This window comes from Seriola lalandi, unplaced genomic scaffold, assembly GCF_002814215.2.
Source record: "Seriola lalandi dorsalis isolate HSWRI2012SDOR001 ecotype SW California unplaced genomic scaffold, Sedor1 jcf7180002053973, whole genome shotgun sequence".
NCBI classification, from domain to species: domain Eukaryota; kingdom Metazoa; phylum Chordata; class Actinopteri; order Carangiformes; family Carangidae; genus Seriola; species Seriola lalandi.
This window is the reverse complement of record NW_019524526.1, coordinates 55,776-69,998: the sequence shown is the minus strand read 5'-3', so window position 1 is coordinate 69,998 and position 14,223 is coordinate 55,776. Positions and strand designations below refer to the sequence as shown.

Below are 14,223 nucleotides of genomic sequence, written 5' to 3'. Positions count from 1 at the left end.
TGACTAAGACAATGAGATACTTTTTATAGGTCCAAAAAGCAATGTTGGCTCACTGCTGGTAGCATGAGCAAGTTGACACTGTTGCTGCACAATGTTAGCACTCAGAATTAGACCAAATAATCTCCCAGGGACACAAAGGATTTCAGTGTCTACATTCTCCTGAAATAATAAGAGAATGAATCAGCAAGACAGTCTAAAAGAAAAACATGTATTGTCTTTTTCTTACAAAGACTGAACCTTTCATGAAGCCAAAAAGACGGCCCATTTTGGGTGTGATAAAATGAACGAGACAAGTGGTCACACAAAGGGACTCATAACGCCAAACCAGCTATTAAAATTTGTTATATCACGATGACCAAAGGGACCTTAATGGACTAGCAACATCCGCAATGGAAGCACGAAAAACACTAACTCTAACAGTTTCTGTCTGTAACGCACAGGTACAAAAAGAGCCACAATAAAAACAGCAGTTTTTCGACAAGGTTAGAACATCATGGTGCTGTGTGTGTGTGTGTGTGTGTGTGTGTGTGTGTGTGTGTGTGTGTGTTCAGGGGTGGGAGGCCATTTTTCTCATAGATGAAAAGCAGTCTAAAAACACAATCCATTATCATCCATTACAAGCCATTAGTTTTCCCACCGCACTCTTAAGTGAAACAATCCTGTTTATTGATGGAAAAATAAACCATCAGCAAGAAGGCGAGAGACAAATGAAATCAATGACGAATCTGCATACACAGAGCATACAAATAAGCAACGGACAAAAGACATGATGTGATTTATAGATGTATGCAGATGTGAGTGGTCTGTATTAACCTCTGTTTCATCAACACACAGTAAACTGATCACAATCTCCTTGCTCAGTTTCATTCTACCATTCATGCTTTCACTGCTTGGCTTTAAAAGACAGTAAATATTCAGTAGCGTGTGGTGAGACCCCCCCACCTCTCTCCCGCTCTCTCTCTCCCTCCCTCATACACAGCATGTTGCTGCTCTGCTGTGTTCTGGTGTTCTCTGGCTTGGTCTATGTGGTAGGAATGGGGGGAGGTGTCAGCAGCATAACAAATAACAAATGCTGTTTACTTTTAGTGAAACACTTCAGTGATGTGCAACTATGGATAAACAAGAGTTCTATATAAAAGGCCATGGCTAAACACTACAACAATATAGGTGCATTTTCCATGAAAGAAATGAATTTGTGGTCGAGTGTGTTCTCACTGATTTAAAAGAGCCTATCACCTATCCAGTCTTGCCTCCTGTGTGCATATTAAATCCATCCCTCATCTTCCAGCTCCATTCAGCAAAAATGATCTTGGCAATACTTTTTAAAAATCTCAACATTTATAAGGCTTGTTGACATTGGTTTACAAAAGAAATGCTCTAATCAGAGCAATAATTTGGACTAACCAGCCTTTGTTAAATGCATTTTTGCTTGGTCAGACCAGTAGTGATATTATCAGGATTTCAACTGATGATTTTTGTCAGTATCTATTGATCTCATGATCCTTTTCTCAATTAATCGATCGATCGAATGAATCTCTCTAAAGCGTCAGAAAACTGCGAGAAATGCCCATTTCCACTTCCAAAAGTTGATGTTATCAAATATCTTGTTTTGTCCCACCAACTAATCATATTCAACTCACCTTTAGAATGTTCTGTATTTTTACTTGAATATTGATTTTTCAATTCATTATTCATTATCAAAAAAGTTGCCAATTAATTTTCTGACATTTGACTAATCAATTCATCGATTAATCTCTGCAGTTCTAAACATTCTTCTACTGAACATTAAGAACTTCAAATACTCTTAGACAGAATAGCTGTTTTACTATTACAATGACCAACACTGAATTCATCAAAGGATGCAAGCAGGGGGGGAACATTTTATACTAAAAATACAAACTATTCAGTGTACAGTTACAATAGTATTACATCACAGATAATCCTGCATCTCACGATATATTACAACAAAAACATCTATGTCATATCATGATACCTGTGTAGCTGAAGAGGAAAAAGCCAAGATGTGTTCGGGTTCAGCCCAGGACAGTTTGCTCCTGAACTCACCCCACTGTGGGTACAGCCATTAAAGACAATTTGGCCTGAAAGGACAAACAGTCCAAGATTTGTTCAATGTTTAGAATATCTCTTTTATCTAAGACTGAATGTAGAACAACAGACAGGAACATCTGGACACCAGGTCGGCCACAGTTTATAGTATAAACTTCATCAAGCCAGTGCTCTTCCACACAGCAGACAGACACTGATGAAGGAAACTAAAGAGCAACACAATGGCTGGATTTATCAGAGCTGGAACAGTGATGCACAACTCTGCTCAGTCTGGTTCCATCTCATCCAGTCTGCTGGATCCTCAGTGGTCTCAACCAGCTTCAGCAGATCTGACTAAGTTGGGTTGGGTCAGCTTGGGTCACTTCCTCTGTGTGTAGTGCATTTTGGGGATCTGGTTGATCTCCACACAATGAGCAACAGGCCCAGCACAAACTGGCTCCCTGTGCTGCCAGAGGGAAGATTACATTCAAAACAGATAGCCACAGAGATAGCCATCACACTGCCAGCCAGCCCACATTCCCCTAAGCCTTCACACATTCAAACACACACACACACACTTAAACTGTTCAGACCAACAATAGCTCTGCACTACAAAAAAACGCAGCGTCCTCATTCATTTCGATGAACCCACTGGGTTGGCACAGAAGGGACTTTGGCAATAAGGTGCACGTTTGTTTATCAAAGAAGTTGTACCTCGCTCAAGTTGTGCCACAATACAATGTCAAGTCATTGGCACCGTGCTGGCCGGTGCATTCATGGTAGCTACAGAAGACACACCAACGCAGACCTTGTGTTTTTTTTTTGTTTTTTTTTTTGTTTTTTTAAACACAGGGCTGCCTGAACACCCACTTCTACTTCTACTATTCAACACACTGCTGGTGGCGAATATTGTTGACTTCTGAGCCAAATGGGAAAAAAAAGAAGCACATATCTGCTTGTCTGGCACATACACATATAAGGCAACAGCCAATATTTAGTGGTAATATTCCCCATCTCTGCACGTGACAGATTGTAACCACAAACAAAAGCTTGAGACACTGTACCTCTTCATTTAAAGCAAGAATAACCATTTGTCTGTGTGCCATTTTATATTAAGAGGAGGCCTTTGAAGGCAAGATGACCCAAAAGAGGGAATCTTATCTTCAGAAAACAAAACAGAAAGTACTTAACGTACTTAATTGTGGAACAAAGTCTCAAATCTTCAATGGCTGCTTATGAAAAACATTGTTTCACCAATTTCCTTTTTGCAAAAAAACCTGAGGTTTAACTTAAACAGTTCAACTTCATACTTTGAATATCATTTCTGAAATGAGTTCACAGCCAAATCTCACCACAACACCCCACCAACACTAAATGATAATGAACAAAATTAACAGAAATACAAATTACAAACTTAAAAATTATGTTTACACTACCTTATCTTCAACACCAAGTTACGACTGAACTAAGCAAGTTTTGCCAACTAGTCTGTATTACCTCTCGTCACAAGACTGTCTTCAGTCTGAAGGCTTGAAACAAGAACTACACTACAGGACAACAGCACACACACAAAGAGAAACATGCAGACAGTCTAACTGCACAAAGCCACATCCTCATATACAAGAGTCATACGTGTGGAAACCTGCAATTGACCACGTTAGAATACCTGCTCTCATATTTGTTACATTTTCCTCATTCTTTTAAACATTTGGTACTGTTTCCTAATTACTGTTAACCATTAATGGCCTATAACCCAAAACATTCAATCAACAGCAGCCTGGTCACACACATACAGACCACCCAGCCACCTTGAACATATTAATGACGTATCAGTGAAGATAGAGCAAATGCACAGTTGAAATCCTGCCTCATTCAAACACTGTGTGTGTGTGACACACACACACACACACACACACACACACACACACACACACACACACACACACACACACACACACACACTTACTTCAGAGGTGATTTATAAGGGCAGGGCCATCCTACTCTTTAAAACCTGAAAATACTGTAAGTTGACAGGAGCCACACAGCTGACCACAGGGTCTTGTAAATAAATTCCTAAAGAACAAGTCAGCTTTTATGGCTCCTCTGCAATTAGTACATAAGAAAAAGGACCCAGGTCTTAGCACTGCTTCCATTAGTGATTTCCAAAAGGTGCAATCACTAATACTTTATTACCTCTTTGCAAAAAAAATGACCATCAATTGTAGCAGCAAAGACACAGTAATCAATATCCACCACCCCTATGTTGCCACAGTGAGATTTAGGGTAATAATTTGATATCTGTTGTTCAAATAAATGCAAAGTGAAAATAAAAATGCACACGAAAGTCAAAATTTAAGCTTCATAGACAGATACAACTTCGCCCTGTGTTTTAGTTTGGTCCTGGTTTAGTTTCTCTCTCACTTTCAAACTCAATCAACAACAGTGACTGAAACAAAAAAATAGAGTTGAATCAAAACTTCTGACACAACCTCAACATAACGGTAACATTTCAAAGTTCACACAATAGTAACATAAGTTGATAATTACATTTTGTTAAGCGAAATATTCTCGATACTGGATCCAATCCCTGTATTTTCAATCATTATGCTACTCCCCCTGTATTTTCCTAAAGGACTCACCTATGCTGGTCTACAATTAAAATGCATAACATTGTCTCATTAATATATATGGTCTTTTTAATCTGCTGCTAGCTTTTAAACAAAGCTCAACTTAAAGAAATTTAGTTAACTAATGAATACACAGTCACAAATCAGTCACAGGGATCAGCTGTCAAAAAGCTCTTTGAATGGTCATTATGTTGTCATTAGTGTTGAGCACAGGTTTTGTGGAAAATAACTGAATCCATTAGATTTAGTTTTTTATTTTTATTTTAATGCAACTGTGTCATTTATCACAAGGAAATTGAGTTAAGTGACTTGACAGTGCTTCATAGCAAATTAGTCAAACAAATTCAGTTCAGTATCAGCAGATTTGACATATGAAAGGATATCGAAGGACTAGGGATAAAAAAAAAAACTTGCTTTCATCAATGTTGTTTTTTTTGTTGATGAAGGTCCATTGACTAAGAGGGGCAGACAAATAGCAAGTTTCGGTTGCAGCCACCACTCAGTAGGGAGGCCCAGACTTCAGCAGGATCTATCAGCTACTTGCACTCAAGTGACAGCAGGTAAACTAGACAGAACTGAACCATGAGCATAATTCACCAAGACATTCTTCTCATTTGTAAGAAGGGCTTTGGTTTCACCCAAATACTGCTTATCATCAAAGACAATAATCCACCTGATCCCACATAGATTTCACATTCCTCAGAGTTAAACATCATGTGATAAAAGTCGCCATCCTTTAGTATCCATCTAACTGACCCATAGAGACAAACTGAAACAAAACTACCATGTTACCTTCTACATTTCTAGTAATCAACTTCTTTTGGTTCCTCCTCCCTACCCTTTTATTATAAATATCCTAAAAGCTAATAAAAAAGGTAATTGAAACATTTTCAGAAGTCAGGAAAAAAGGCTTAGGATTGTTAGGAGTGACTGAAAGGTGAGCAATTTCCTGCTGCTGCAATGTGATTAAAATTCCTGTCTAACCTCAAAATGAGTTCTTAAAACTTATTATTGGGAGAACATTCCTTGGGATTTTCATTTGGGTCATAGCATAAATCACTAGCAAACTGTAGTGACAGGAGAGGATTGACAAAGAGAGATGGAGAAAAAAAGAGATGGGGGATAAAGAGAGAGAGTGAAAGAGAGCACTTAATAAAATCAATAAGCTTTTAGTGAAGGGAAAGGACTACTGCACTGTACTGTTCATGTCAACAAGTAAACCACCATCTCGACCTCATGAGTTCATCGAAAGGCAGAAGGAGTACTTTTAAGACTTTCTTTGCAAGATGGAGTGTAAAATACAATTAAACATTAGCTGTAATGTTTTATTTCATCTGTGGAATTAGACAGATTTAATTTCTATCACATTTACAGCTGCTTGCCTTTTTCTATCTCTAATTAAATAATCACATAACCTCCATCATGTATCCTGCTTTTCAACAACAAAGGTGCTGAGAGTGAGTACAGCGAACTGCGCATCCAGCAGAAATTGTGCACTTTAAAGAAGACAGTCAGGATTCAGGAAAGCAGGCAGGCTAGGTAAAATGTTGAATCACTGCAGCCCCTTGATAAAGACAAGAGACGTCACATGCAGCTGAGCCCTGCACTGTGTCCCACTGACAGAGGAGAGACAGACTGTGGCAGCCTGGCCACTGTCTGCTGGCTATCTAGGAAAACAATAACACTTTTCTTCCCTTGCAGCTGCCACAGCAACCAGTGAAATCCTCCAGCTTCAAACAGACTCTGAATACTGAGTAAAGCAACAAACACCCATTTAACAGCATGCATCTCTCACTAATATACTTTGATTCCACACTAGTGGAGAGATTTTCATCACATGTACCTGTGCTGAGACTTATGCAAATGTCATAAATTTGGTTGCAGCCTATCATATAAATATGAACAAAAAGAGTAAGGAAATAAGAGCTCTTACCCATCCTCCTCTCCATCAACAGACTTAAGACCAGCTGATGCAGTTAAGGCACTGGCGGTGGTGGTATTGCCCTCAGCTTCTTGACCCTGGCCAGTGATGGATCCAGATCCAGCCTCCCCTCCGGACAACTTGGGCAGCCCCAACAGAGCCGACTGGTGCTGGAGAAGCAACCGCTGGGCATCCTGCAGCTGAGTAGTGGTGAAAGTGGGCAGACTAGCATACAGGGCACTGGCCTGGGCAGCATGAGCGAGGGCCTGGGCACTGCTGTGCTCCTGGGACAAGCTGGCAGATGACGGCTGGCTGTGGGGAACAACCTGTGCGGGCATCCTACCACTATTCCCAGTGTTGTGGGCTTGGGGCTGGGCCTGGGGATCACTCTGAGGATTGGTAGGAGGCACACTCGGTGCAGACACTTGGCTCTGGTGGACTGTATTGGGCAGCTGGGCACCCAGGCCCGGGGTTTGGATTTGTGTGGGGAGTGACTGTGGCTTCTGCTGCTGACAATCCAGATGGCCAGGGTGGCTCTGAGGCTGCTGGCCAAGGCCTGCTACTCCAATATGCGAGGGAATAGTAGAGGTGGTGGCCTGAAGGGAGGAGGGCTGCTGGGGTTGTGTGTGGAGGAGTGCCTGTGACTGTTGAGGGCCTCCTATCATCTGACACGATCCATTAGCCGATCCACCTTGGTTGGACAGAGATTGAGAAGCAGCAGCTTGGGGGATACCTTGGTGTGGCTGGGTGTACTCAGGTGGCCTCACTTGCACTGGGGCTGCTTGGGGGGCAGCAGCTGGCTGCTGTGGCAGGGGGGCATAGCCTATCTTCTGCTGATGAACACCTACTAGGCCCTGCGTGGAGCCTGGAGGTTGATTAGCAACTGCCTGGGCATAGGTGAGCTGCTGCTGGGGTATAGAAGGTGTAGGGAGTCCAATGGTAGTCTGGTGGCCTTGCATGGGAGCAGGCTGATGAATGTTTGTAGGAGCCAAGGGGGCCACAGTAGTCTTCACATGTGAATGGGTAAGATCCTGGGCGTGCATGTGAGGTTGGGTTAGGGACACTCCCATGCTTAAGCCACTGGGGAGGATTCCTTGAAAACCCTGAGGAGGGGAGGCATAATCCTGGGCATGCTGGGGTACTGGGGGTCCCCCAGCCTCTCCACTGCACACACTCTCAGTATAATGGCTCAGTGTACTCATAGTGCTACTCACAGAACTACCACTTGTGCTTTCCCTCTCTGAAGCCCCAGCAAAACTCTCAGAGACATACTGACGCATGCTGAGAGATCCAGCATCAGATGCAGAGGAACTGGGAACAGAGGCTGGGGTTTCTTTGTCATAGAATTCAGTACATGTCCATCTGCCCTTCTTGAAGGGCTCAGAGCTAGAGTCCAGCTTCACCACCCTGAAGCGAGAACTGGTGGTAGCCACGGCAGGGGCTGGAGCTGGGGCAGGAGTAGATGATACAGAGGTTGTGGCCATGGCTGTGACAGGGGCACTCACAGGCTGCAGCACAGCAGATCCAACTCTTCCCTGGATCCCACTGGAGAGTCCCATTCCAGAGGCACTGACAGCAGCAGCAGCAGCAACAGCAGCAGAAGTTGTAGTAGTCATAGTAATGTTGGAGCTGATGTTTTGGTGTTGCTGGATCATGCCAATTTTAGTGGTGTTCATAAGGCTGCCCCCGGCTGCAACAGCGCCACCTCCGCTCCCCCCGTTGCTGCTTATCACATTGAGAGGAAAACCACCACTGCTACTGCTAGCACTTGTGCTGATCCCCCCTCTCACAGGCACGTTGGCAGAGCTCAACATATTCACATTACTAACGCTGCTGGTCTGGGGATTAACTATACTAACTGTAGTGCCTGTAACAGAGCTGTGCATTCCAGGGACAGATCCCAAGGCCACAACCCCCACAGGCTGAGCAACAATATTTGGAGGGGCAGTCTGGGAAACATTCTCTTGAGGGCCCCCCATATTAGAAGGCATTTTCTGGGTGACACAAGATAACGCTCCAGGAGTGAGGGCAGAGTGGATGCTCCCAGGCCCAGAGGACAGAGAGTAGACCTGCGCATGGTTAGGATGATGAGGGTGTTGATGGTGATGGTGCACAGTCCCATTCACCATGGCCCCACCATGCTGTTGAGCCTGGTTCAGTGCATGGGGGTGCGAAGGCTGGTTGGGGGAGACAGCCCCAGGGGTCTCTGCCTCATGGAAATTATTCAGTGTCTCCTCTGAAGAGCTTCTTTCTCCTCCGACTATGTCATTAGCTCGGGAGAGGGACACGTCCAGGATTTCAGAAGAAGACAGATCCTCTGTGTGGGACTCATCCAGGTCATCGTAGCTCTCTGTGTCCTCTGCAATACTGTTGTTGGTACTCACAGATATTTGTGCTGGAGTCACACTTGTGATCTGGAAACCACTCTTCTTTTTCATCTGAGCTCCGGCCGATTGTGCGGGCTGGGGCTGGGAATGCAGATTCAGGCTGTGGGGAGGCGGATGATGGGGACCCGGGGAGGATGAACCAGCAGGAGGTTGGCACTGAATCAACAGGGAGGGTTGATAATCATCGGCTGAGACGTGGCTGTTATTGACCACCGGGTTTGCAGGTGTTGACAGCGTGGAGCCGCTCCCGCTGCCTGTGTTACTACCCCTTCTGTGAAAGACAGCCGGGTGCGCCATCTTTCTAACACTGCCAGAGTCTCCTGCAGGGTCCGGATGATGCATTTCGAGAGAATCCGGGGGGTAGTTGGTCTCTGACAGTATGCAATAAGGTTGCAGTTCGTTAACGGCGCCGTTTTGACAAAACTACGGTCAACAGACAACACGATCAAAAATAAATATAAGTACTAAGCGTCGGGTGGCTGTTTTCAAATATCAGGCAAAGTTGTGCCAATATTTACAGCCTCTCATATACGATTCGGTGCTCTCCAGTGACAACGAGGCAGAAGAAGCTAGTGGCCGCTCGCTGAGTAGCTAGCAAGCTAACGTCAGCTGATGCCAGTTGTAATTCGCCGGCTAACTCCCACTGTTTTCCGTCTGTGAATTTGCTAAACACAAGCTAACATTTTGTGGATTTTCTAATGAGAAGCTATATTGTAATGAACACACGCAGTGAAAGCAGAATAGCTGCTGAGTAAGTTAGCGTTATATTAAATGCTAGCCTGACAGAGGAGTAACGTCAGCTAGCTAGCTGCCAGTCTCCATCACCGGCTAGCTAAACATAGACTGTGGTGAGTCGTTTTAACTGCTAGATTTGTTCAAAGAAAAGAAAATGAAAACACGCAACCTTTCATCCGGTGCACAGTGGTGTAAAAGCCAATACGATCACTGTATAGAGGCGGCCAAAGGTTTAATCCATTCCACTGAATCCTCGTTTTGGTGTTGGTTTTGCTGTATCACTGGTCCTCCCCAGCGGTAGCGTTGTTCAGTATGTAGCCTCCTGCACCGCTGCTGTGGCTCTGTGCTGTGACGGGACTGGAGGGGAGGGGTGCTCCGTAATATGGCGACCGCGCATGGTCTCTGCTGCCAGACATAAAGCAGTCTGGGAGAGGCGGCGACGAGCCCAACATCAACACCAACGAAAAGTGCCGGAAAGTGCCGAGTAAAGGGCGCTCCCTCAAACCAGTTCTGGGACATAGATAACAATAGACGATGTGTTTTTTCCTATTCAACTCAAGGAAACATGGAGATAGGGCAAGATATAGATTAAAATGAGATATATTAAAATTAAAATTTTGCATAATTTACAGAGTATGGTGCATTGTGACAGATTTAACTACCAAATGACATAATAAAGCAGATAAAATAAATTACGTCCTGACCAATCTGTAGCATTTAAAGGCCATTTGCATGTTGACAATACAGTAATATAGCAGAGGAAATAATTAAACCACCCGAAATGGCAATTCTACATTAAGTATGAACTAATAATCTAGGGATGTGGACTAATCCCGGAAGATAATGTAAAATAATATAGTATCACCCAATGAAAAGTAGAACAAATATCATCTAGGCTGTAAACATTTGTTGTTGGTTGAGCAAAACATCAACATCACAACAATGTTTCTGAAACAAAGGTGGGCGGAGAGCTGCTAGATCTCTCTGCAGACACAGGTGTTAACTACACTGAAGGATTTTTCTACACACAGGTACTGTTTGGGGCCTCTCTCTCTCTCTCTCTCTCTCTCTCCCTCTCTCTTTCTCTCTCTCTCTCCCTCTCTCTCTCTCTCTCCCTCTCTCTTTCTCTCTCTCTCTCTCTCTTTCTCTCTCTCTCTCTCTCTCTCTGTCTCGCTCTGGTGTGTTTGACAGAGAGACGCTGAGAGAAATGTACACATTTGTTGGTCTGTAATGTTGCCACTGTAGGTCAATGAACTCTCGTGTTAAACTAGTCAAGCATCTCCATTTTCTGTGTTCTGGTCTCTTCTGTTCGTGTGTGGATATAAAGACCCTGTTGTAATTCTAACCCCTTTCAATTAATATTTTCTCTTCACTTCTCTTCTCTTCTCTTCTGTTCTCTTCTCTAGATAGATAGATAGAAAGATAGATAGATAGATACTTTATTTATGCCCCAGGGGAAATGAATGTGTCCATTAGCTCACTGTTGATTATAATAGTAATAATAATAATAATAGTAATAATAAAAACAGTTAATAATAAATAAACAATAGCTCGATAGGTAGGACAAAGTGCTTCACTGCAATGGCACAGATGAATGCTGGACTTGTTGGTACAGCAAATATACAGTAGGCTAGACTGGGCTCCAAAAGTCTGAGACCAGTAAAGTGGTTTAAGTTATAAACAGGTAAAACACTCAAAAGTAATTTTCATCACTAAAGTAAGCTAAAGTAAACTAAACTGAATTGTCTCTGCGTATAGCAGGAGGCAAGACAGCAGGTTCTTCAGAGATGAGTCACTCCCATGAAGATGTTTGAACATCCTAAGTTGAAGATTTGGGCCTTATTTTGGGGTCTATAATCTTTAATATACTAAATATTTAGCCAATACATCAATATTTCCAGGTTTATATCATAGATGTCCAGCCTGACCATCATAATACACTTCATTTATCTTTATAAATTTGACTAAATACACGGATGCTTTAATGCAAGTGCACCTGGAGCTCTCTGTATGGCTGTGTTTATTTGAGACATATGTGGCTTTTGCAAAAGGGTGAAACAATCTGCAAAATGTCTGAAAATGGCTAAATGTTGCATTTAAGATTGTTGACCAATCTTTCCTTTGGGTAGTTAATGTACAAATATGAGACATTTTGCTGAGTTTGTCAGTTTTAGGATTTGGGAAAAATATAAATCCTAAGAATATTTGTCAAAGCCTTGGGTGGAAGAGAAGCAGGGAGGGAAATGCTAGAAATAGAGAGAGGAGGAGTTGAGGTAAAAAGAGAGACGAAGGACAGAGCAGTGGTTAGTGAGGGAGGTGGAGGAATGAGAAGAGAGAGAAGAGAGGAAGAGATTGACTGTCAGGCAAGCAGACAGGCTATGTCCATCGATACAAATGATAGAGGACGAGAGACAGCAGGAGCCTAGTGCAGTGTAAGCGTCTGGTGCGGTCAGCAGCTTTAAATCACACTGGCACTCCACAACAAAAAAACACACAGCACTATTGTGCCGCCGCCCCAGCAATAATGAACAATTTATACACTGGACTCTGCATTCATTTTGTAAATACTCTGCTCCCTTTCTGACTGGAAGTAATAATCCACAGTGTTTCTATATGAAGAAATAAAAACCTTATGCTAATTATAGTTGAAAAACATACTGATTGCGCATGCGCTATACAATGTTTGCTTCTTATTTAATTCCAGAAGAACTGAGCAGCAAGAGGAGGCTGTAACTCAGGTGGAAGGCAAGTTGGCTCTTAATTTTGGGTTGACAGTTCGCTGCCAGGCAGCTCGTCCTTTCTACATGTCTCTTAACTCCAAACTGCTACCATAAATCACTCTGGAGGAAATAAAATCTGTTGAATGAATGTAATGTAATATGGTTAGCATGAGCTAAATTAGCAACAACAAAATCAAACCTTATCATTGCTGTCTGCCAAACAGAAAATCTTCTTCTTTTGAAAGAAGATGAAAGTTCCCAAGAAAGTTGACAAACAAATTTAAAGATTCCCGCTGATGTGCTCTACAGTCAGTAATTATCAACCACAGTCAAAACATGTCATAACATGGAGCATGACAAATCTGTATGTCTTGTATGGATTTCAAAGATTTCAAACCTCAGTGTCTTCTTTCTTTTGGAATAAGGCAGTTTAGTGTAGATGCTTTTTTGTGATTATTATTTATCATATTAATCAAGTTTGTTGGTCAAGTACTGTGTGATCACATATGCAAGGAATATATACGACCCTGGTTGAAAGCAGTAGCTCTCAGTATAGTTAGGCTACATGCAGGGCCAAAACAAACATACAGGAAGATACACCTGTTATGTGCAATTCAGATTAACAGTGGAATAAATGGTTCCAAGTGTAGTATGTGAAGTATTCCAGTTGTCCTCAACATGTACATTTTCTAATGTATGTGGTGTGATATATCACTCAGCTGACTTTGAGAATTGCCTTGTTCAAGCCAACAGCAAACTCTCTGAATAACTATGAGCCATGGCCTGCTGAAGGACAAGTAATTTGGATGTTTTGAGCATAAAAACCCAGATCTGTCAGAGTGGAGTTGTAATGACGTGCCCATGCCCAGTGATGCGGGGCAGGGTGTCTGTGTCTCTGTCTGGGGTTTGTGTCCACTGATCCTCCCCTGCTCTGAATGGAGGCCAGAATACATGCTGGCTTTATTTGTACTGGGTGATCCTCCCAGCAGAAGTGTCTCTGTTACTAGATGCCCTGGCCCACCACACTCATTCATGAATTGTTCTTCCCACACATACTGTAGTCTAAACCTAACCTGGCACTGCTGTACTTCACTGTCATGAAGAGAGAAGAATGATGAAATCTTATGAATTTGAATGGCTGGCAGATGATGCAATGGCACTGAAAAAAGCGGTCAGGGAAACAAACCACGCAGTAAATTACAATACATTTTCACTGTTCCACACATACGTACCTGGATCATGTAGATTGCCGAAGGTCACTCCAAAAGTACTAAGCATCCACTTTGTAAGTTCATATTTGATGATTTAAACATCCAGTCATCCAGTTGCTGTCCTCTGCATATCTCATTTACACTCCACCCTGGAATATAATCTATAATCCATATTTTTATCTGTGATTCACTGAGAGAATTGCATTTTTTGTAATAATTATTAATACTAAAATCAAAGGGTTTAGTATTAATGTGTAATATAATGTCATGACCATGTCAGACCACGTGTTTTATGTTCCATGTAAATGTCACATGGAAACCTACACAGTCAGAAGTGTATTGTCTTACACATAACCTTTCAGTGTTTGTTTTGCTCTTCTGTCTGAATGAGGGTAAAGACCCGAGGACATGTTCTGTTCTTATGTACAACAACCAGCAGACTCACATAACATGTCTCCAAAGACAAGCAAGGTCCTGGAGTCTGATCTCTGACTGTCCCATCAGTAAAATTTAAACACTACTACAACAACTGACTGCTTTTGTGGTGGGAACTTGTGAAGTACTCACTGTGTAAAA

At 42.6% G+C, this 14,223-nt stretch overlaps 1 protein-coding gene across 1 annotated transcript in view; it reads right to left on the bottom strand.

Moving 5' to 3' along the window:
* LOC111652393 (TSC22 domain family protein 1-like) overlaps positions 1 to 10,070 on the bottom strand; it is a 30,980-nt gene extending 20,910 nt beyond the window's left edge. The window contains exons 1-2 of the mRNA XM_023402643.2: positions 9,886 to 10,070; positions 6,607 to 9,352 (exon numbers count right to left, since the gene is read on the bottom strand). Coding sequence (XP_023258411.1) covers positions 6,607 to 9,352; positions 9,886 to 9,892 — 2,753 coding nt within the window. The 5' untranslated portion in view covers positions 9,893 to 10,070. The remainder of the gene's footprint in view (positions 1 to 6,606; positions 9,353 to 9,885) is intronic.
* Between the last annotated feature and the right edge of the window lie 4,153 nt (positions 10,071 to 14,223).